This window comes from Panthera tigris, chromosome F3, assembly GCF_018350195.1.
Source record: "Panthera tigris isolate Pti1 chromosome F3, P.tigris_Pti1_mat1.1, whole genome shotgun sequence".
NCBI lineage: Eukaryota > Metazoa > Chordata > Mammalia > Carnivora > Felidae > Panthera > Panthera tigris.
The window spans coordinates 8783757-8808050 of record NC_056678.1 but is presented as its reverse complement, the minus strand read 5'-3'; the positions used below and the strand labels follow the sequence as shown (position 1 = coordinate 8808050).

General features: G+C 42.3%; 1 protein-coding gene across 6 annotated transcripts in view; it reads right to left on the bottom strand.

Moving 5' to 3' along the window:
• The window catches only part of RGS7 (regulator of G protein signaling 7), a 516778-nt gene extending 493129 nt beyond the window's left edge, over positions 1 to 23649 (bottom strand). For 4 of the 6 annotated variants that reach the window (XM_042976049.1, XM_042976052.1, XM_042976056.1 and 1 more), the window contains exons 1-2: positions 23481 to 23649; positions 22400 to 22525 (exon numbers count right to left, since the gene is read on the bottom strand). In XM_042976049.1, the coding sequence (XP_042831983.1) occupies positions 22400 to 22477 (78 nt within the window). In that variant the 5' untranslated portion in view covers positions 22478 to 22525; positions 23481 to 23649. Of the gene's footprint in view, positions 1 to 22399; positions 22526 to 23208; positions 23264 to 23480 lie in introns of those variants that run through there. The other 2 variants (XM_042976051.1, XM_042976050.1) reach the window with 2 other exon arrangements.
• Positions 23650 to 24294: the final 645 nt, after the last annotated feature.

The following is a 24294-nucleotide window of genomic DNA, read 5'->3' as shown; positions in this document are numbered from 1 at the left end:
AACAGAAATTTACTGAAGGCTTCACCTTCCTTGGAGAGTTTAGATGGAATGCCAATAAAATAAAGCCTCTGAATCCTTCCCACAAATTGACATGAACAAGACTAAGGAAAAAAATTACAGTTTCAACTTCTGGACCATCTAGTAGGGTGTCTGACATTACAGACAATATTACATGCAATAGATAGTCTACTTCCCCACCAGCTTTTGTTTTCACGGCCTCCTGCCAGGGAGAGAGAGTTTCATTCCAAAATGGTGAGCGATGATATCTGGAACTATGCCCTCCGGTCTGCCTCAGTTCACTCCCCACTTGTAGGGAAAGGATAACCAACACAAGGTTTCATTTTGCTTTGAAGGATCTTTCACAGGGAGGAAATTCAGGAGTGACAGTTTAGAAAGAATCTCCAAAGCGGAACAACAAGAGGCAGACCCAGGCTCTCCTCAAAGGCATCTGCTACAGGACTCATTTGTGTCTCTGGCTCTCAGGGCCTGCTGAACTCCTGGTTTTGATTAAAAAAAAAAAAAAACCACTCAGTTGAGGAGATGAGGCAACTAAAATGAGAGTAACTTTGGAAAGTCTGTGTCTTCACAGGTGAAAATTTGCCGCTGATTGTGATAACTAGCTGTGTCTCATCTGGGTCATTCCAATCCTCACTTGGAGTCCATTATAACAGATGTATTCAAAATGACATCCAGGGGCTGGGGGACAAGAAAAACCTTGGAAAGGGAGAATGGGAACTACCTTGTGAATTAGAAAACATGGGTTAATGTCCCCACAGCTATAATCTTGACTAAGTCTGAAACTGGGTTTCTCATCTGCCCTACACAGTAAGGAGAGTAACTCACACAAGGTACTGGTGAGGGCTTAAAAGAAATGTTACCTGTAAAAGCACTCTGTAAAGTTAGAAAGGTACTTAGACGTTAGGTTGTGGCAATCTTTTACTATGCCTAATAATCATAACTTGACTCTTTAACTCTCAATAATTTAGCAATGACAAAGTAATACTCTATATTTTCTTAATTTTTTGCAAGAATATCAAAACTATCTGCATGGGCATTATGATCTATTAATACGGTTACTTAAAAGGAAATTTGGAGTTTTATATTTCTTTATTAGTACAAAAATGTTCTTTTTATTTTATATCCTAGTTTTCTTATCTCTACAAAAAGTTGTCCTTGATATTTCCATTTTAATAGGTTTCTGTGAAAGCTCTACATAAATAGCAATTATAATGTTATAATGTCATGAACACTGTTTGGCTCTGCAATGTTTAAAATTTTTTTTTAATGTTTTTATTTTATTTTTGAGACAGAGAGAGACAGCATGAACAGGGGAGGGTCAGCGAGAGGGAGACACAGAATCTGAAACAGGCTCCAGGCTCTGAGCTGTCAGCACAGAGCCCGATGCAGGGCTCGAACTCACAGACCGCGAGATCATGACCTGAGCCAAAGCTGGCTGCTTAACCGACTGAGCCACCCAGGCGCCCCTGGCTCTGCAATGTTTAAACAAAACAAAAGCAATAATCACAAAAGAACTTGCTCAAAAATCTGGTGTAATAAATCAATGATACACATTATATATATACAATATATATACTTCTGGAAAGTGTTTAATCCCTTCAAAAAAAAAGGTAAACCAGAGATCAAATGTTTATCTCAAATAAGCAGAGGTCAGATGAGGGAAATAAAAGTTTTTCTGCATTCTCAGCTTCTAGACTAATATTATGAAAATAGCGGTTAACTGAAGAGTTAAAAATCTTTTCCCTTTAAAGAGTAATTAAGGTGTCCACTAATCACAAGGGCAGCCGTCGAAATAGCAGGATTCCTCCTCAGTCATGAGGTTAGCTGGGTCATACAGACCATTCTAGACCATGTAATGCTTTAATATCAATGACACTACTACCACTCGTATGTTCATGGCCGCAGAACTGGTGCACGTGTCAGGACAGGAAATCCCCTCCTTTGTATATTATAGGGCAACAGGGTCAGCATTATTGCCCCCAAACAGTAGAACCCACTCAACTGACAAAACTCTCCTTCCATACTATAGATTTTTTTTTAGGTTTATTTATTTATTTTGAGAGAGAGAGAGAGAGAGCTCGAGCAGGGGAGGGGCAGAGAGAGAGGGAGACAGAGAATACCGAGCAGGCTCCACATGGTCAGCGCAGAGCCCAATGTGGGGCTCAAACCCATGAACAGTGAGATGATGACTTGAGCTGAAATTGAGCCAGATTCTTAACCAACAGAGCCATCCAGGTGTCCCCTTACTGTAGGTTTTTTTAAGGAGCATAAGAAAGTCTGTGGATTTTTGTTTCCTTTGAACACCATGACCATTCTGTATTTTTATAAAAGAGAAAATTGCAGCAAAAAAGGTCATGCCTTGCCAAAGGGCCCCACCAGTGGTTCCAGTTATAAAATCACTTCAAGAATCATCAGTTGAGTTACCCAAAGAATCTTTAATGTACACAGATACAAAAGAAAGCAAATATTTCCACAAGCATTATTAAACTATGACATATTAGTTGTCATTAACAATCAGCAGGCCGGGGTGCTGGGTTCTGCCAGTCTAATGTTCTAAACAATCAAAAATAATATCCATGGGGCAATTAATTTCCTGCACATCGATTATTCCAATCCCCACACTCATAAGTAGGGCTAAACAAAATAAAATTAAACAGCATAGCAAGAGACTGAAGACTGAGCCCACTTGTAAGGGGCAGGGCTGGACGGCAGGGGGCTGTAACCTCAGGAGATGAGTTACATCTCTCAGGGTATTGGGGAAGGGTAGGAAGTTATTCTGGTGCCGTGACACATATCTTGGAAACTCACCGCTGAAGTCATCTTTACGTCATCTTTATCCCCTGACGCCCCCCGCCCCCGCCTCCCATGTGCACAGCCACATGCATGCTGCACAAACCAAGAAATTAGGACCCAGACCCACTGTCCCAGCAAAATAGCTAATGATAAGAAGAGACCAGGGACTTCACATTAGTCCAGTGTACTTTCTACTCTGTGGGGGCTACTTGGCCGCTTAGCGCTCCTGGAACTGGAGCAAATGTCATTGCCATTAAGCCAACAAGTTACACAGCAAACTGCAACACTTTCATTTTTGTCTTCGTTAATGCAACTACTTACTAATAAAATGTTAGTCAACAAATGTATTGACTTCGTTGTAAAACTTTTAGCCAGCATTCTCAACCTTCCTTCATTTATACCATCCTCATTCTGTCAGATGCTAATTAAACAGCCACTAAATCTGCCAAGCGATATATTAGTGTCTGTAGGGACACGGAAGCAAAATCAGATGCAGATCCTATTCTTAAAGAGCTCAAAAGATTAAAAAACAAAAACAAAAAAGCATGCATGCGGACACAGACACACATACACCCAGTGAGGTGCTGGTAAATGTTTAACAACAATTAGGAAGGAAGGGAAGGGTGAAGAAGCCCTGACTTACAGCATTTGCTAACTCCCATGATGTAAATACTCCTACCGTGGCTGATTTCAATCTGCCAACATGCCATCATGAAATGCAGAGTTGGGGAGAGATGTGCAAACTTGTCTAAGCTGACTCCAGGACACCAGTACTGTAGTTATATTTGTACATATATTTACGTCAATTTACACACACACACACACACACACACATATAAAAGAACTAACCAAATATTTTACAGTTGTTACGTTAAAGCGTTGGAATTTTCATTGATTTATTTCTTCTTTATACTTTTTTTAGCATCCAACTTTTTTTATAAAGAGTATTTTAGGGGCGCCTGGGTGGCTCAGTCGGTTAAGCGTCCGACTTCAGCTCGGGTCATGATCTCGCGGTCTGTGAGTTCAGGCCCTGCGTTGGTCTCTGGGCTGACAGCTCAGAGCCTGGAGCCTGCTTCAGATTCTGGGTCTCCCTCTCTCTCTCTCTCTGACCTCTCCCGCTCATGCTGTCTCTGTCTCTCAAAAATAAATAAACACTAAAAAAAAAGAATTCTTTTAAAAAGAGTATTTTATTGATTTTAACTTTTTTACCCATTTTATTGAGCTACAGTTGACATATAGCACTGTGTTGTTTAAGATATAGTATGGTACTGTATAGTACAATGACCTTACTTACATAAATGATGACCACAATTACTTTAGTTGACATCCATCTATCATCTCATAGAGATACAGAAAATAAAGTAAATGAAAAGGGGGAAAAAAGTATTTTTTAGATCAGTATTAGCAGCAATATCCTTATCCCACACTATTTTTTCTAGGCAGCCCTGGCGTTACTACAATTATCTAAGGAGCAGAGAAATGGAATCATTTTATGAGCAGGGAAGGTACAGAGAGAGGGAGCAAAAGAGAATCCCAAGCAGGCTCCACGCTGTCAGATGCAGAGCCCGATGCAGGGCTCGAATCAATGAACCCTGAGATCACGACTGAGCAGAAAGTAAGAGCTGGACGCTTAACAGACTGAGCCACCCAGGTGCCCCAAAACTGAGACATTTTAAAGGCACATCCGATTAGCATTCAAGCCACAGGTCCTGGTAGAACTAAGAAAGGCAACACTTTACCCGGTCTGTAATATGGAGCATTGCAAGACTCGGCTCAGCCCCACACCCTCCTGAGCCCCACCTTCACAGCCATCAGACTCTATAACCTAGAAGATACCTCCAGAGCATGCTCCTGCCACACGTTCTCAATCATGCCAAGTATTCCATCATACATGTCTGTACATGGAAGAAAGACAGGCAAGTGGGAACACCAGGAGGAAGATGATCTCTAAATAAAGTACAGGGATCCCGGTAAGAATCTAACTGCTTCTGCCAACCTCCCTACACAGCATTCAATGATATGCCACCTGTCCCTTTTCGTGGTTAATTCTCCACAGTGTCTGCAGCTACCTTCGATAGTTCCTTCTTCAGCTTTCTTAATATACAGATGGATTTTGCTTTGTTTTTTTTTTATCTTTTTTAAAATTTTTTTAACATTTTTATTTATTTTTGAGACACAGAGAGAGAGAGAGCATGAACAGGGGAGGGTCCGAGAAAGAGGGAGACACAGAATCCGAAACAGGCTCCAGGCTCTGAGCCATCAGCACAGAGCCCGACGCGGGGCTCGAACTCACGGACCGCGAGATCATGACCTGAGCCGAAGTCGGACGCTCAACCGACTGAGCCACCCAGGCGCCCCAGATGGATTTTGCTTTGTAACCAATCAGCTTTGCCTCTTCCCAGAAACTCTTCGCCTTCCCCTTTTCTACTTGCAACTATAAAAACTATTAAGCCTACAATCTGAAAAACCACTGATATTTATAACTATTTTTAATATAAAGAGCTGAAAGTTTCATGGGGGGAAAATAAAATGCCTTATTGCTGCATAATGTTTTAACATTTTTTTTCAATATGTGAAATTTATTGTCAAATTGGTTTCTATACAACACCAGTGCTCATCCCAACAGGTGCCCTCCTCAATACCCATCACCCACCCTCCCCTCCCTCCCACCCCCCATCAACCCTGTTTGTTCTCAGTTTTTAAGAGCCTCTTATGCTTTGGCTCTCTCCCACTCTAACCTCTTTTTTTTTTTTTTTTTAACATTTTCAAAGTACTTCCACGTGTCTTATCATATATCATTGGCACAATAATCCTCTGAAGCGGCTGTTCCTAGCACCTCTGTATGTAATGGGAAAGAAGCTCCAAGAGCTTACAAGATCCCTCAAGTTCCCAAAGCCATAGAAGGGTAGCTCCCTGCCTTCAATACACTCACTTCAAGTTTCATATTCCAATCCAACAGGGAATCGTCTGGTACAGACCTGACTTCAAATCCTGACGCCACCATTTTCCCTCTGGGTGGCCTTAGGCAGAATCTTCACCCTCTCTGGACCTCATTTCCTCATATGAAGAACGGGGGAATAATATACACTCCATGGGACTGTCATGAAAATCAAACAGAATCAAAGTTGGCATATGATGGGTTTTCAAGACATTCACCTCCCATTTTCTTTTTCTTTCTTTTTTTTTTTTTGAGAGAGAGACAGAGAGAGAGAGAGAGAGAGAGAGAGAGAGAAAGCAGGGGAGGAACAGAGGAAGAGAGACAGAATCCCAAGCAGGCTCCACACCCAGCATGGAGCCCAATGTGGGGCTCGATCCCACAACCATGAGATCATGATCTGAGCCGAAATCAAGAGTTCAGACACTTAACCCACTGAGCCACCCAGGCACCCTTCACTTACCCTTTTCAAATTTCCTCTTCCACATTGTTCACCTCTTCTACCTCGTTCCCTTGTATCACCCTTTTTTCAAACACACTCATCTTGCGTCTTACCTGATTTGGCAGTCCTCCCCAGTTCAACAGTGTGTTAACAGTCCTTTGATGTGTAGTGTGTTTTATACACAGTGTGTTTCTATAACAAGAATTAGCCCACACACAATTGGTAAATCAGGGAAATGTGTCAGTCCAACACAGAAGCCCCACCGGCTGATGCACAATTTTTCCAGCATAATACATTTTGTGCTACCATGACAAAGCAGCCAAACCCAAAGCACACATACACAGGTGGGCGCAGCAAGCCACGGAAGGATGCATCACCACCCACGTGGCTTGTTCCTCCTCTTGGCTCAACCTGGCTACACACTAGGTTTCAAAAGGGTTTACTGCACGTTCCTCCCAGATATTTGAACAAAACAAATACACAAACACCAGAGAAGGTGCCAGGACGGTTTTGTGCCAAGCCTGTCACTGCTCCTCTATGTGCAGATTCCGATGCTAATGTCCCTCTATCCTTGTTTTGGGAATCTGGCGGACCCCATACTTCCTTACATGCTTCTCCATCAAGCCACCTTCTTCTTTACCTTTTAAAGATAAAGTCTTGTATTACTGTGTTATCCCTTTGTTTATGGGGAAAATAGGATGCTATTGTAGTTGAGCTATCATTTTTAATAAGATCACTATTGTTTTGGCTAATGTTTAATTAAACATTAAATGTTTTCAGTGATTTATTCCAATTCTATTTCCTTTAAAATGTCAGTTATTTTTAGTGTGTGATTTTTCAGAATGTGAGGGGTTTTTTTAAGGAATGTATTGTGCTACAGCAGAAATGCCCATATTTTGCTTTATTGTGTGGATATTTTTGAAATATGGAGGCACTGCGGATTGATGGAATAAATGGTACAAATAAAGTGTTCTCACTGCACTTACTTAACTCTCTTTGCTAAAATCCAACTCAGCACCTCTTGCCTATGGTTAATAATGTACAAATTCTACCAAAGATTCTACCAAAGTGGGCAGTTCCTACTGATTTTCATAAATATGCTCAACAAAATGCTTCTAAACATAAAACAAGGTCCAAATATAGTGTTCAAATGAATCTACGCAGAATTGGCCTTGTTCTACCACTTTAAGCACCTTTTATTATTTTTTTTTAAATTTTTTTTAATGTTTATTTATTTTTGAGACAGAGAGAGACAGAGCATGAATGGGGGAGGGGCAGAGAGAGAGGGAGACACAGAATCGGAAGCAGGCTCCAGGCTCTGAGCCATCGGCCCAGAGCCTGACGCGGGGCTCGAACTCACGGACCGCGAGATCGTGACCTGAGCTGAAGTCGGACGCTCAACCGACTGAGCCACCCAGGCGCCCCTAAGCAGCTTTTATTATATAAAATGATTCCATTTTTAAATTAGCCAAACTTCTAAGTAAGCAAAGATACTGTGAGAAGACCACCTTCAGCTGTAGGATCTGTGGTATGAGTGAACAAGTACTAGGGCAAAGAAATAAGTTCAAATATTTTTTAAAGTTTTTCCTCTTACCCCTAGCACAAGTACTTTGCAGTAAATAAATAATATGGTTTTCATTTGCATTTGTTTTTCACATGGGCAAATAAGCTTTCCAGACCTCAGTTTCCTTACAGGAAAACAAGAATTTTTAAAAACCGTATAACCGTACTGTCAACTTTATGAGGGTGTGTGTGTGTGTGTGTGTGTGTGTGTGTGTGTGTGTGAAAGTACTTGTGAATCTCTTGATTCTCCAATCTTGACATTTCAAAGTGCTCGGGTAAAGAACATACAATTGTCCTCACTGATTTTTTACCCCCTGACACTTCTAGTAAATTTAACCTTGAACATAATAATTGTTCAATAAGTATCTGCTAAATTAAATTGAACCATATGCATAATTAACCAAAGTCCAAATTCCTCAATTAAGTTATTTAAAAGAAACTAGATTTATTCCAAGATAGCAAATAGATTGTTTTTAAAATTAAACAAGAAACTTGTATTTCAAATAAAACTTGAGTCCTATTACTATCTTACAGATACAAAATAAAAGGCATTGGATACAGTTTCCAAATTGGTTTGAATTTGGGTTTGTTGCAAGTGACAGATACCCAAATTACAATGTCTGGAAGATAAGGCAGGCAGTGGAAAAACTGTTTACAATATTATGATAGATGCATATCATTACATATTTGTCCAAACCCACAGGATATGTAACACCAAGAGTGAATCCTATGGTAAACAGTGGACTTTGGTTGATGATGATGATGATGTGTCCATATAGGATCATCCTTGATAAGAAAATATACCACTCTGGTGAATAATGTTGATAATGGGGGGCTCTATGGAGGGGCAGGAGGTATATGGGAAATCTCTCTACCTTCCTCTCCATTTTGTTGTAAACCTAAGAGCGCTTTAAAAAAATAAAATCTTGGGCGCCTGGGTGGCTCAGTCGGTTAAGCGGCCGACTTCGGCTCAGGTCATGATCTTGCGGTCCGTGAGTTCGAGCCCTGTGTCGGGCTCTGTGCTGACGGTTAGAGCCTGGAGCCTGTTTCAGATTCTGTGTCTCCCTCTCTCTGACCCTCCCCCGTTCATGCTCTGTCTCTCTCTGTCTCACAAATAAATAAACGTTAAAAAAAATTTTTTTTAATAAAATCTTAAAAAAATAGAAGACGACATAAGTTAATTTTCCTTTAACATGAAAATTTACGTAGGCAAGCCAGGTCAGTGGTCAGGGACCCAGGTTCACTCCCTTTTGTTGTTCTGCCATCCAGGTCTCTCACCTTCCACTTCACACCAGGATGGCCTGATTCCAGCCAACAAGAATGAGAAAAGGAAGAAAGAAAGATATATCCTTTTTTTCAAGGGCACGTCCCAGATACTACACAAACCTCTTCTGCTTACATTTCACTGGCCAGAAAGCATCACAGAAAGCATCCCATGCCCACCAGGTCTTGGAAGCCTAGGAAATGTGACCTTCACTCCAGTGGCCATGTGCCTCCATGTAAATGCAGAGAGCTATTACTCCAGAAATGTCCAGGACAGAGAGGTTTACCACAGTTTTATACAGCGACAATGAGCTTTGAATCAAACAGATCAATATGTACAGATAAGCTGATTAGCTTCTAATCAGTTCTCGGAGTAAGAATATCACTGAGTTTTTACAGTATTTTTAGTATTTAAGGCCATATGTAATATAATGCTAGTTATCAGGAAGAGTCAGAGCTCACCTCCTACAGATAAACTGCTTTAGCTTCAAGCCACTAAAATGCCCAGCCCAAATGACCTGTACTGAGACTTAATACTAAGGCATCTTCAAATTAAGTGTTCTAAGATAAATAAATAAATAACTGCATAAGGCCAAGATTTAAGATGGAAGGAGAGATTAATTTGAAATTATCTTTTCTGGTTATAATCATGAATACATCTGTCTTCAGGATAGAGCTGAAGTGCTCTAAATGCTAAAATTCCTAAATGCTGTATTCACTATTATTATCCAAACTTAAATGCATTGGGAATAAAAGTGTGGGGAGACTATATAAAAGCCAAAGAAAGACAACGAATGTTATGATTTTGAGAGGGTCTGTGATATTCTTTAAAGCATTTACAAGATTCTCTAAGAGATGTGAGACTTCTTGCCCCATCATAACACCCCCAAAGGCAATTATTTCATAGATCCAAAACAAATAAAACTGAATTTATTTTTAAATGTGCTATTATTTAAGTTTTTTTATTCATTAAGCTTCATCACTACCATCACCCAAAGAGTCAAATATGGAGGTTACACTCTTAACTAAAAACCTGGAAATTAATGACAGAACAAAGGACTTTAAAGTCCTTTTTTAATAAAAAAGCTAGTTCAGAATCTGACTTTGGCTCAGGTCATGAGCTCACGGCTCGTGAGTTCAAGTCCCACATTGGGCTCTGTGCTGACAGCTCAGAGCCTGGAGCCTGCTTCCACTTCTGTGTCTCCCTCTCTCTCTCTGCTCTCCCCCTCTCACATTCTCTCTCTGTCTCCCACTCAAAAACAAATTAAAAATTTTCCAAAAAGCTAGCTCAGAAGTTCAAACAAAAATAACAGAATTTTGGTTAGACAGAAATCTACATGGTCATACGGTTCATAGGTCAAAACCATTCCTGAGGACAGTCTAATCTGTATTTGAAAGCTCACAGATTCTCCAAAGAAGACATGAAAATGCCCAACAAGTACATGAAAAGATGCTCAATCATTAGGGAAATGCAAATAAACACCACAATAAGATACTACCTCATACCCGTTAGGATGACTATTATCAAAGAGAACAAGTGTTGGTAAGGATACAGAGAACTTGTATCCGTTGTGTACTGCTGCAGGGAATGTAAAATGGTTCAGCCACTATGGAAAATGGTATGGTGGTTCCTCAAAAGAATTAAAAACACAATTACCATATGATCCAGCAATTCCAATTCTAGGACTTGAAAGCAGGGACTCAAATAGATATTTGTACACTCATGTTTATTCCAGCATTATTCTGTGAATAACAGCCAAAGGTGGAAGGAACCCAGGTGCTCATCCATAGATGATGGATAAACAAAACATGATACATATCCATACAATGGAGTATTATTCAGCCTTAGAAATTTCTGGCACATACCACAACATGGATGAACCCTCAGGACATTATACTTAGTGAAATAAGACAGTCACAAAGGGACAAATACACTATGATTCCATTTATATCAGCAATTACATTTATAAAGTAGCAAGGTGGTTGTCAGGACTGGGAGAGAAGAACAGGGAACTGGTGTTTAATGGGTACAAGTTTCAGTTTTGCAAGATGAAGGAGTTCTGGAGATGGACAGTGGTGATGGTTGTACAACAATGTAAATATACTTAGTGCCTCTGACCTGTACACTTAAAAATGGTTAAAATGATCAATTTTATGTTATGTACATATTATCACAATTAAAAATTTTTAAAGAAAAAATGATAGACCCATTTGAGCAAAGATTTATTTTATTAAGTTTATTTATTTATTTTGAGAGAGACAGAGAGACACAAGAGAGGGAGGGGCAGAGAAAGAGAGAATCCCAAGCAGGTTCAACACTGTCAGTACAGAGCCTGAGGCAGGGCTTGAACTCACAAACCATGAGATCATGACCTGAGCTGGAACAAAGAGTTGGATGCTCAACCAACTGAGCCACCCAGGCACCCCAATTTGAGCAAATATTTAAAAAATAAAAATCTCATTAAGTAGGATGTACCATTATACTAAGGACTCAAGATGATAAAAAAAATAATTATCATTTCCTTTACTTTTCCTTAAAAGTAATCTAGCAGTCTATGCATATATGAAGGAATTTAGATCTTAAAAGATATTTTTTCTCAGATTTGCCTCAAAATAATCAACTGGGGGATAGCATAAGTGGGGAAGTACAAGCGAAACAAGATTCACCTATGGTTAATAACTACTGACGCAATGCTATGGACACATGAAGGTCCTTTATATCATTTTTTTACAGCTGTATTTGTTTCAATTGTGCCACAACTGAACAGTTTTAGTCACTTTTTATTGTACACTTACTATATGAAACAGTTTTAAACAAAATTATCAAGAGCCACTAAAGAGCAGCAAATTCTACAATATGTGTAAGAAAGAACATTTTCAAAGGGAAGTGCTCCTTAGACATTACCACTTGCTTTGATAGAGAAACCCAGTTCCTATTCTTTGGGCTTTTGTAAGTAATAGTTAAAATATATTGAATGTTTCCTACTTATCTAGACTTTACATGCACTATTTTTGTAATCCTCACAATAACCTATTATTATCCCCATTTTACAGATGAGGAAACTGCGACTCAAAAAAGCAAAGTAATGTGATTCAAGTTCACAGGTATTATGTCAGCTTTAACCTAGGAGTCTGACTGCAAAGCCTTCAATTTAACAAGCACCTTTCTCTAATGACAAGAGTCTCTTTCCCTTTCTTGGTAGCTAAGGACGGCCTCATCGATCCTGAGTGGCCAGAACTGATGATGCCTGATTGAGAACCTATGGAGGGAGACATTTCGTTTTCTAAGGGGTAAGACCAACACCTTTGCCTCAGTTGTCTCAGTAAAGCCCTGAGGATTTTAAACATTAGCTTAGCTCAATTTAGCATCAGAGGTTGTAAGACCTTGGGCACAGAACTGCAACAAGAAGATACAGATCAACATAAAATTTATTTTAGAAAACAAGATGACCCAAAACAAGTAAACTTTCATATCGCCCATTTCTTCCCCTTTTGTGTTAATAATCATCCTATGATGAGTTGCTTGACATCTGTCTTTGCCCCCCATGAAATAAGCTCAGTCAGGGCTCAGATGCTGTCTGCCTTGTCTACAAGTCCATCCCTGGTGCTACCATGGTGCTTAAACATAGCCAAGGCTCAATGTATGTGTAATGAAAGGAACTGAATTCTGAGTGTCGTGAGTGTTCACTAATTTAATTGGAAGCAACACGGTGAGGAGGAGAGTAGGGTCTTTGGAGCAAGCATTCATTCATTCATTCGTTCCTTCACTCATTTGTGCATTTATGCAATCAATATTTGGGACACCTACTACGTGCCATTTTTCTAAGTGCTGGGAACACAGCAATGAAAGATAGATGTCTCTACCTTGGCTCTGCTTCTAATCCCTGAGCAATCCTGGGCAGTCACTCAGTCTGCAGGGGTCAGTTTCAGCTGCTGTACCAGAAAAACAGGATACTAATAACCAATATGCAACATTATTTTAAGGAAAATGGGTAATATATGTAAAGAAGCAGGGTAAACACTCAATAAATGGCAACTATTCTAATTAGTGACAAATCAAAAGTCAAAACAAAATACTAAGTAGAAGACAGAGCAAGTGACAAATGGCATTAACTTCCAGAGGAAATGCACCTAGCAAAGTTCAGTGAGAAAAATGTTGGTAACAATGTGTTCTTTCTATGTGGTGCTTAGTTTTCTTCAAAATGTTTGGGATATATCATCTTAAATAGGAGTGAAAATCTCCCTAGATTTTTATACAAGAGAAAAAGTATCTACTGGAACCAGTTTGCTTGACATTCAAAAGCTTTGTGGCCAAAGAAGGTTATGCAGATTTAAACTGTTTTTGACATCTTCCAGCAATGACCAAACAGAGGAAATCATGTCAACTGAGCTTCTAAATGACCTACAGCCACGGGACACTTGGCAAGCTGGAAAAGACTTATCAGGAAGCCTACTGTAAAGTTTATTCTTTCAAGGAGTCTCGGTAATTTCCGCAATCCCCTCCCCAAAAAAGGCTACAAGTATTATTTGTCAATCACTCTCAGTCAAGAATTTCCACTTATATTTCATTTCATCTTCTCAAAGATTCTGTGAAGCGGTCTCTGTTAATTTTATGAGGGAAATGAAATTCAGAGAAGGTGAGAAATGTGCCCAAGCTCACACGGCTCGTGAAGGGTGGTACAAGAATCCACAACACAGCCCTTCGGATGGGGAGACCCTGCCCCTCTATCACTGCCACTTCCCACAGGCTTTTCCACCATCCTTTCATCTTTCTGAGATAAGAAAGAGAAGTGAGCTTTAAAAAAATGGATTCCTTATACCCCAACTTTAAATTCTCAACAAGGATTCCAACCACCGTAAATCCCTTTTACCTGAAAGCCTCTGGTTTTTTCTCAGTCCTATTAGGAACTGGAAAGGCTACAACGCATCCCTGAGATGCCACAAGATGGGAGATTAGCTGAAGTGCCTTTGACATCAAGTCATCTGAGTACCTACAAGTGCCCTTCCTGGATGGTGTCGACAAACTCTGGTCCCACAACGACTATCATCTCACCTTAGGAGAGCCACCCTCTCCAGATGCTGAAAGTTTCCACAGGATGAGAAAATAAATAAATAAACAAACAAACAAACAAACAAGCAAACAGAGTAGTCATTTGATATCATTTATCATAATATGTACCATCACCTTATCAGGCCGGGGTCTTCCTTCAAATCTTCACTTCTATTTCGTTCTCTTAAAAAAATCATTTGTTGAGCCCCCACTTTGTTGCAAGCACCCTGTGCCTAGTGTCAGACTAGGTATAGCATATTCTTTATCTCTTCCCTTGGGTTTGATGCTGTTTTCCCAAAGGTCTTCACTCCTTAAGCACTGTCAAATACAATAGTCCCTAGCCACAGGAGCGATTTAAATTTAAATTACTTAAAATTAAGTATAGTTTAAAATCCAGGTCTTGGGTAACACTAGCCACGTTTCAAGTGTTCAGTTGCTCCGTGTGGGTAGTGGCCACCATATTAAACAATCCACATACAGATTATCTCCACCATGGTAAGAAGTTCCACTGGACAGTTGGATGCTCCAACAGATGCTCCAAGAGCACCATGTTCTGTGTTTTCATCTGCCTAGGACTTCCAGCCAGCATCAAATCAAGAACAGAACTACTCTCAGAGTAGGACAGACCAAGTTCCCGATCTTACCATTCCTGAGGCTCCAAAGGCTAGAGTGCAGTAGAAGGGAAAAAGGAATCTAGTAACCTATCTCTTGTGAGTGACTAGGCATCCAAGGATGCCATGGAGTAACCAGGATGCTGATTACCTATTGATACTGAATTACAAACACAAAGACTTATTGCAGTTATTTTAAAAGACGGAGAGAGCCACAGAAAGAAAAATAAAGACTCAAATTCAAGCTTTGTGACCGCAGACAAATTGCGTAACTTCTCTAATCCTAAATTTCGTCACCTGCAAAGTGAAAAGGTAGATCCATTCTAGGTTCCCTTTCATTTCCAAAATTCCTGGATTCAAAAGCTTTATTTACTTTACATAATATCCAAGGAACTGTGTAGACTTCAAAGATATATAAGATAATACTTCAAAGAGCTTATTAAAAAGAAGCTAGTAAATTTAAAAAAAGTAAAAGCTAGCTACATAGGGATAAATAATATAAGAAAGGACATTGTGAGAGTCATGAAAATGGTATTACCAAAGTATCTCACAGAATGTGCCTCGCTAACAGGAAGACATGAAAATGTTCACCTTTTTTTCCCTTCAAAACATTTAACAACATAGTAGACCCCATGGCACATACAAGGTGTTTCATAATTTTACTTAAATAAACAGGAATAGGAAAATAATAATAATTACTATTACTGTTACAGACACTTATTGAAGATCTAATATATGTTAGGTTCTATACAAGACACATCCCTAAGTAACTCATTTTGCCATCAAACAGCTCTACGAAGGAAACATTTTTGATTTTCATTACTTTACAGATAAGGAAACCAAAGTGAAAGTAGTCCGTTGCTAGCCCACAACCAGACAGATCAACAGTGGCAGAGCCGAGATTTAAAACCAAGACGACCCGGACACCTGGGGGGCTCAGTCGGTTAAGCATCCATCTTCAGCTCAGGTCCTGATCTCACGGTCTGTGGGTTCGAGCCCCGTGTCAGACAGCCTCTGTGCTGATAGCTTGGAGCCTGGAGCCTGCTTTAGATTCTGTGTCTCCATCCCTCTGCCCCTTCCCTGCTCGTGCTGTGTGTCTGTCTGTCTGTCTCTCTGTCTCTGTCTCTCTGTCTCTCTCTCTCTCAAAAATGAATAAACATTAAAAGATTAAAATAAAACAAGACCACCCAACTGCAGGGCACGTTTCTTCCACTTCACACTGGCTCCTGAAGAAAAAGTTTACTTGCCAATCACAAGGAAGGATGTCAAATAAGAAGGCTCCCAGCCTTACTCTTAAGAACCCAGCTAATGTCACAAAGCTGCCATTTTCCTATTTTTTCAGTAAACGAAGAGCAACTTCTTCTCTCTGAATGGGCTCCTCAGCCAAAATATCCCAGCCTGGACCAGGTGGCAATTTTAATGAAACTGGAACCAAGTTCATGACTGTCTGTTAGAGCTCCAATGTCCTGAGACCTTTGTTAATTGAATTAGACACAAGACAAAGGGAAAAGAGGGTAAGTTAAATTTTCATATTGCCTTGGGCAAATGGCAGAAAGAAGTGGGCCTTGTTTTCCCTAAGGAACCGGGTACCCACTTTATCATTTACAATTATTTTATAATGAGATTGGTATTTTGTAAGACAGAAGTCCCTGTCACCCTGACCTTCCAATGCCTCCTTTTCACTGCTATGAACGGGGGGAGCAAGAGCTTGTTTTCCACAATTCTGTTTTCAAGGAGACTTAACATTTCATATATCACTAAACTATCCAAATCCAAAACATTTCCGTATTCTCTGCAGTGATCGCATTCCATCACCAATACCACCTAAAAATACCCTGCTTTCCATCACTCAGTAGAACCACAAAGGCTATTAGAAGGCAATAAAATCCCTAGATAGCTTCTCTTTCCTACATCTGCACTCTCCCCTGATCAATTAGATTCATGGAGGCTGGAGGTGGGAAATAAAGGAAATAAAATTCAGGCCACAAATCCTTATCTTAATCTCACAAATAGCACTGACAAGCAACAACTGGTGCGGGAAAAGCTCAACCGTGGAAGGCTTTCCGGCTCTGAACTCAGGTTAATGATTATCCAAAATCCATCTTTGAATTATTACTCATAACATGTCCACTTCTCAGCAAAAAATATCATAGATGACGGTTCTATTCTATCTCAGGGCACATGTCAGTATTTATGTTACTGAGGGGAAAACAGGTCTGCATTTGATTCAGACAGATTAAATTCATATTTATAGTAGACAATATCCCTTAGTCCAGAAAGGAGCTTTCAAGTAATCTAATTCTAGAAGACAGTCCATTTCAGAATTTTTGAGCAATGGCAAGACATTTCTCCTGGTCCCTGCCTCCCATTGACGTCCCTAATTTAGAAATCTGAAGGTGTAAAGGCTCAGACCTTTTCTGATTACCTATTCGCAAGCACTCCTTCCTTTTCTCATGGGCCTTTCTCTTATCACTTATAAATTTACTTCATCAGCACCCTAAACCCAGAAAGACTAAGACAAGTAAGGTTCAAAAACGTCAACAGTTGGGGCGCCTGGGTCAGTCCATTAAGTACCTGACTTCGGCTCAGGTCACGATCTCACAGTTAGTGAGTTCAAACCCCACATCAGGCTCTGTCTACATGGAGCCTGCTTCAGATCCTCTGTCTCCCTCTCTCTCTGCCCTCCCCTGCACTCTCGCTCTCTCTCTCTCAAAAATAAACATTTAAAAAATGTCAAAAATTATTTTCGATAATGGAGTTCAAGGAGGGGGGGGGAATATTGACACCCTCAAGGTTAACCAGATTGGACAATCCTAAAGAGACAAATGCACTGAGTTAATACAGAAAATGTCAGCTAACTCGCCACTAACCGACTAGTAACTGTCTGTGGCTCAATTCCTCCCAAAGAAGAAGCAAGTCCTTCCCCTTTCTTATGGGTACCTGTACTCTTATGAAACAGACAGACTTCACAAATAGCTTCCAAAGGCAAGGTCTAGGTCAAGCCAATCAGCATGGGCGATCGTCCTATGGGGCTGACATCTCCCACTGCATCTTTCTGTAGGAAGGGCCAGTGGGCCCCTCTTGCTCTTCAAGAACAGAGCAGTTGGTCCTTAAAGACTAACCTTTTGCCACACCACATACACAGCAACATATTGGACCCCATGGCACACAAGTTTAAAAGCACCCTTTTAAGAGCATGTGCGTAACACGCACCCAAACCAGACTGGAATCTGCTCTCTTCTCCAAAAGACATCATTTTATCTTTTACAATGAAACTGAGCATCATCTCAGGGAAAACTTACCTTCACATTTAGGTCTGTCTTTAAAATTAGAAATTAAAAGGAAAAAGCAACTGGAAGGAGAGTGAGCACATGGGAGATGAAGAGAGGAGAGGAACACAGGACAGAGGGGAGGACAGGTGAGGTGAGGGCACAGGACAGAGGAAAGGGCGGGTGAGGTGAGGTGAGGTGAGGTGAGGTGAGGTGAGGTGAGGTGAGGTGAGATGAGGACACAGAACAGAGGAAAGGACGGGCGAGGTGAGGTGAGGGTAAAGGACAGAGGAGAGGGCAGGTGAGATAAGGTGAGGGCACAGGTTTGCTCCATCCAAAAACACATTCATCCCACCAAGGTAGTGAATGAGGAAAATATTTTGACTTTCTTTTCTGGCCATTGAAGCATAAATAGCTGCTGCAGTAATAGCAAAATTATTGGTCATTGTGAGCAGTTCTGCTGGTGAGAGGCCGGCATTCCAGACCATTTGAAATACTGGCCCCAAGGTGCCCTAGATATTTTGTGTTTCAAATGCGGGAATGTCAGCTGCTGGACAAAACGTGATGTATCCTGTCTAGTGGGCAGCATGCTGGCCAGACACCAGATTTGGAATGTGTGTCCCTGCACCCTGGGTTCTAGCTCGGCCGTCCTCCACAGCCAGTGCTGCGTCCAGAACAAGGATTCTGCTCTGTGGAACAGAGCGAGAAGGGAGCAGTGTTTGGGCCTCATCAGCCAAAGCCAAAACCTTGTTCTAGTACATGACTTCGGCTCAGGTCACGATCTCACAGTTAGTGAGTTCAAACCCCACATCAGGCTCTGTCTACACGGAGCCTCATCAGCCTGCCCGGATGGAGCCTAGAAAGCCCGAAAATTAAATGTGGCCGAGACTCATATCTTATGAGCTTTCAAATAAAGTGTTCTCAAATACATAAAATGGCATAATGACTCTAACTTCATCACTTGCTTATGAAAAAACAGTGTTATGAGTTGAAAAATTGGTAAGGCGTATACTGTGTCCATATGGATGTTTAAAATGTACTTGACATCAAATGAAGCCTACAAAGACACTTTCTTTTTAAAATTCTTTTAGTGAAGTGCAAGGTTATATTAGTTTCAGATGTACAACACCCTAATACATTACTCTATACATTACTCATTGCTCACCACCCTACTGTCGTCACCATCTGTCACCATACAACATTATTACAATATTAACCATATTCCCTATGCTGTAGTTTTCATCCCTGTGACTTATTTATAATTGGAAGTTTGTATCTCTTAATACCCTTTAGATATTTTACCCCATCCTTCCACCTGAGGTGCCTCACACGAAACCAAAAAGCTGCTCACAAACATCCCAGGCCGACCTGCAGGTCCCAACCCTGACCGTGAGGCAGCACCACGATTGTCCATAGCCTGCACCACAGCAACACTCACTCTGCCTGGAGCATCATCCTTCTACACACTGTATATTTTTCCATAACGTCACTATGGAATTCTCCATGGAAAGAGACCTTTAGAATTCTCCCATCATTTGGAGGAACTCCTATAATCTGGATGAGAGTAATCACAAGAGAGAGACACATCTGATGAACACAAGAAACGCATGCATCCCAGCTCTTGTCTGTGCATTCCACTTTGCTAACCATTCACTGTTCCCCTCTCTCACAGGAATGTGTTACTACGTGTCATTCATAGCCTACCCAATAAAACGGAAACGGCACATACATGTCTTTAGTGTGTGTGAATCACCACAATCCTGGTGCAAACAAGAGGTGGCCTGCGGGGGAGGGGAAACAGTGAGAACACCGGTGAATGTTTCTAGCTCAAAACCTATTTCCAAGAACTGTGTTTCAACAATGAAGCAAAAGTGGAAAACTGGCATGAGAGGATAAAAACAGCAATTTATCCACTCTCTCCACTGTTACTGAGCAATGTGCCATGGTACCCAAGTTCTTTTCTAAACCTGTGATTGACTTCTTGAATGTTACGCATGCATTTGTAACCCAGTGCTTCTTCCTTTAAGCAGGTAGAGATGAAACATCCTAGTAACAGATACCAGTCCTATACGTCTCTCCAATTACTTTGCTGTTCTTCACATTAAAATCTAGCCTCTACTGAAAATATAAATATAAACAAGATGCAAGAAACAGGGGTAAAACGGTCACATGAAACCATGATGTCAGGTTGTATGTCTCCAAACAGACATGGGCCATTTTGATGTGTGTCTTATTATATAAATTATCTGGTATTTATACATTATTCTTTATATCACAAATACAAAATATGTGCGCTTGGAGAATAAAAGGATAGATAGGCAATCCATAATCAAGCATTATGAGCACAATTTACTGAACTGAGTTATTTTTTGTGTGAAAATGATTTAGCAGAGAAATATTTTCTAAAAATAAATTGTGTCATTAATACTAAACACAGTAATAAAAGGAGGGCAAAATAAGTAATACAAGCATTTCCAAGCTTAACCAACAAAATGATAGTGTTGAAAAGAATGAGGCATTATACTCTTTCCCTGAAGACATAGTCTGTTAACTTACCAGTAGCCCTAGCAGCAATTTGGTGGTCACACAACAACTTACAGAGCAAATTCAAAATTAGCACTAGGAAGCTCAGGTACCCTAAATAATCTAATAACTATTTCTAAAACTCCTAGCCTCATATTTTCATTTATTCTCATAATAATTGACTAAATGAGACACACAGATTCATGTCATATTACGTTTATTTCTAATCAAGATAAGCATTAGGTGTCTGATCAATGTGACCCTAACCTTCTATAAGGAACCAGAAAAAGAATATAGTGTTTGACCAAACAAGAGTAGCTAACTACTGTAATTTTACATCCAAAAGTCCAGCTTTCCACATGCACGTGCCTAGAAGATAGAACTTATGATTCTCATCTCTTGCATATTTTAATATTCAAAGCATACCAAACAATAAAAATATCGTAACTTACTTAAAAACACATAACTGCCCTCCAAACAGCTCTTCTCAGAACGAATTCTATTTAGAATGGGCAAATATCCAGTTATTTCGATCGATGTAGCAATACAATCATAATAATTTAGGCTCAAGTGGATTATGTTCTTGATTATCCAGTTGGGATGCTCTAGGTCTAAAATAAGCAACTAATCTCCAATTTTTATTTCCTATCATACTGTGTTGTCCCAGACACAAAAAACTGCATTCACAGGTACACAATACAATACTGTTTGTATGGCTAAAGAGAAAAACAACTAACATTGCATCAGGATGTCCATTCACCTTCACATGAAAGCAATACCAATAATGCCTCAAACACATACTCGTCACCATCTCTTGGTGATTTGGGCCCACATAGAAGAGGTTAGATTTATCACAGGTCAAAATAGCAGACAGCTTTTCAGCTTTATTCATGAAAGACAATACACAAACTCATCCTGGACTCCTCAATGGGCTCATGCTAATTAAAACCTTTAACAATTTTCTTGATTCCAAGGTATGACTTCCTTTTCGTTATTGCTAATGTTAACCAAAGGAATCTTGCCCCATAAGCGCTACAGATAATATGCTAAGGAAAAATAATCCCAGCATAAAATGCAATTGAAACGATTGGCACAGAAGTTAAATAAAGAATATTGCTTCCTTAATTTTAGGACTATTGTTGATTATGACCAGAATGAAGTTACCTAAGCAACCACTCTAAAGCACACACAATATTCAAATGCATCTTTATTATGGTGGCTCGGTGTCTAGAAGTTTGTTGCTGATAGCTGCAATAAAATGTATAAAGCTATCAGATCAGTTGGTGGCAAGAAAAAAAAAACAACCATAAACGTTTACGTACGATTCATATGGCACTGGAACATAAATACCCATAAACAAAACCATAAAAATAACCCAAAGTAAAAAATAATTTAGGCTAAGACAAAAAACAAACCAAAAACACACACACACACACACACAAAAAAAAAAAAAAAAAACAAGAAAAGTTTAGTCGCAAGTAAACTGTTAACACCAACCATAGATTCACAGGCACATTAACTCTTGTTGCTGAACTGCAAAGTGGTCTTTTCATCTCTAAAATGCGATACCTTTATACCACCCTTATAACTCAAATGCTTAGGGGAGTATACGAAAAAGCTTCTGAAAACTACTACGGATGCTACAAAATCACAGGTGTAACAAAGTATGTGATGCCCAGACTTGCGGGTACTGCTGATGGCAGGTTAATCTGCGTGAAGTCGGCCGGGAAGCTGAGGGAGGAGTACGGCCAGCCTCATTCACTTCACTGCGTCCCTACACACTTGAGAATCTCAGACCATCTTCAAGTACAGTGTGCGTACTTTGTGATTTGGGAAGTCTGAGGCCACAAAGTTAGTACATATTCCGGGGAGAAAACAAAATCAAGGAAGACAAAAGTTTCCCTTTGTTCAAGAAAGTGAAGAAATCCTTACCTTTCTGTACACCAGCATGTTGGGTGATTCATCCGCCACCCCGTTGCTGGTCTGCCCGTAATTATTCCCCTGGGCCATGTCACCCCACACTTGGTCAGCTCTCAGGCACTGGACGATCGGTCTGCCCTGCAGAGGGTTAGAGAGACTTCAGTGAGATGTGAGTGGTGGTGCTCAGGGGGTTGACTTGAATCGTCTTCCTAATCCACAGCTCCCACACCGGGCACACTTGCCGAGAGGCTGGCTGGAGGAAGCGGCACAGAAACAGATTTTTAAAAATTGAATATACACCTACTGTACCCCCAGGGATTTGTGAGAAATGACAGTCTTTCAGTTAGAATAGTCATTGGGCTGTGGTTTTAAGTGACTTGATCTTCTGGATACTCGTTTTCAAAAGTGTTTGAGGCTCACCTAAAAAACCCACGGCTACCGTTTCCGCGCTACAGAGAGTTCTCTGGTCCCCAGTACTTGCATAGCGACTTGATGATGTTTTCCCAAAAGGGCGGAAAGGCAGTACCCTGCGGCGGCACACGCGCGCCCAGGTATCCGGCTAGTTTCCCCGCAGGCAGCGCATCACACAGGCCCAGTCCGCGTGCCGTTCTCGCTCTTCATTCCCCGGGTCTCCCTCTGGGAGCCGGGGAGCTTCGCCCACTTGCACCTGCCCGGCACTGCCCGCCACTGCCCGCCACCCGCTCCCTCCTCTCCACTGCACTTCGGAAGTCAGGAGGGAACCGTGCCCGGTCTGTGCGAAAAGGCACCAGAATCCGTCCCGAACACGGGACCTGGTGGGAGCCAACCCCTCGGGCCATTACCTGGGTCCCCGCGCGTGGCAGCCCGGCTGCAGGAGCCTCAGAGCAACCAGCCCAAGCGGAGGAGACCAGCGAGACCCAGCTCCCGCCGCCTGGCTCTCCGGGCGCCACAAATGGCAGCAGTTTCAGCACCGCGGACCTGGGCGAGCGCGGCGCCCGCAGCCCGGCAGGGGCGCGGGGCTCCCGGGGCGGCCGCGCGGCGGGGCGCCGAGCGAGGGTGGGTGCGGGGCGCGCGGGGAGGCGCCGCCTCCTCCCCTCCCACCTCCCCTATTTACCTCCTCGGCCAAGGTCACGGCCCCGCGGCGTCAGCCCTGGCGGGCGGGCTGGGTGCCGGCGCTGTCAGCTGGCGGCGAGCGGAGCCCCGACGCAGGGCAGCCTCATCACACTCGGCGGATGCGGAACCGCGCGGCTCAGGCCACCGCCGTCGCCGCCGCCGTGCACAGGCCGCCCCGGCAGCCCGCCGCTCGCGCCCGCTCCCCCCCCCCCTCCCCGCCGCCTGGCTGGCCCGCTCCCGCCGCCGCCTCTGCTCCCGGGCGCGGGGACCAGCCGAGCGCGCGCCGCAGGCGAGGCGCCGGCCCGTGCGCGCGACTGGGGAGGCGGGAGGAGGGGCGGTCACGTGGGCCGGGCGGCCGGAGGCGCGGGCGCCCCGAGGCCGCCCCGCCGCCCGCCCTCGCGCCCCGGCCCCGCGGGCGCACACCCCGCGCGGCCGCCGGTGCGGGCGCCGCGGGCGGCCTGGGGGCCCGCGCAGAGCGGCGAGCGGCAGCCGGAAGGGCAGGGCGGGCGCGCGGATGCAGGGATGCAGGGCTGGATGGAGTCCCGCGCAGCCGGCGCGTTTCATCACGTGCCTGCTGACTCCGCTGACAGTGCGAGGGCAGCGGATGATTGATTATCGCTGTGCTTAACTGACGGCGGGGCGAGATGCCGGCGAGTCCTGGGAGGCGAGAAAATGGCCAGGACCGGTGGAGCCCTGCGGCCCGCCGCCTGCGGCTTTGTCGGCTTCGTCCTAAGTTTGAGCAATGGGAAGCGATCTGGAGGCTGCCCACTCGAGCTGGAAGCCTCGCCACCTGTGAAACCGAAGGGCCACCCATC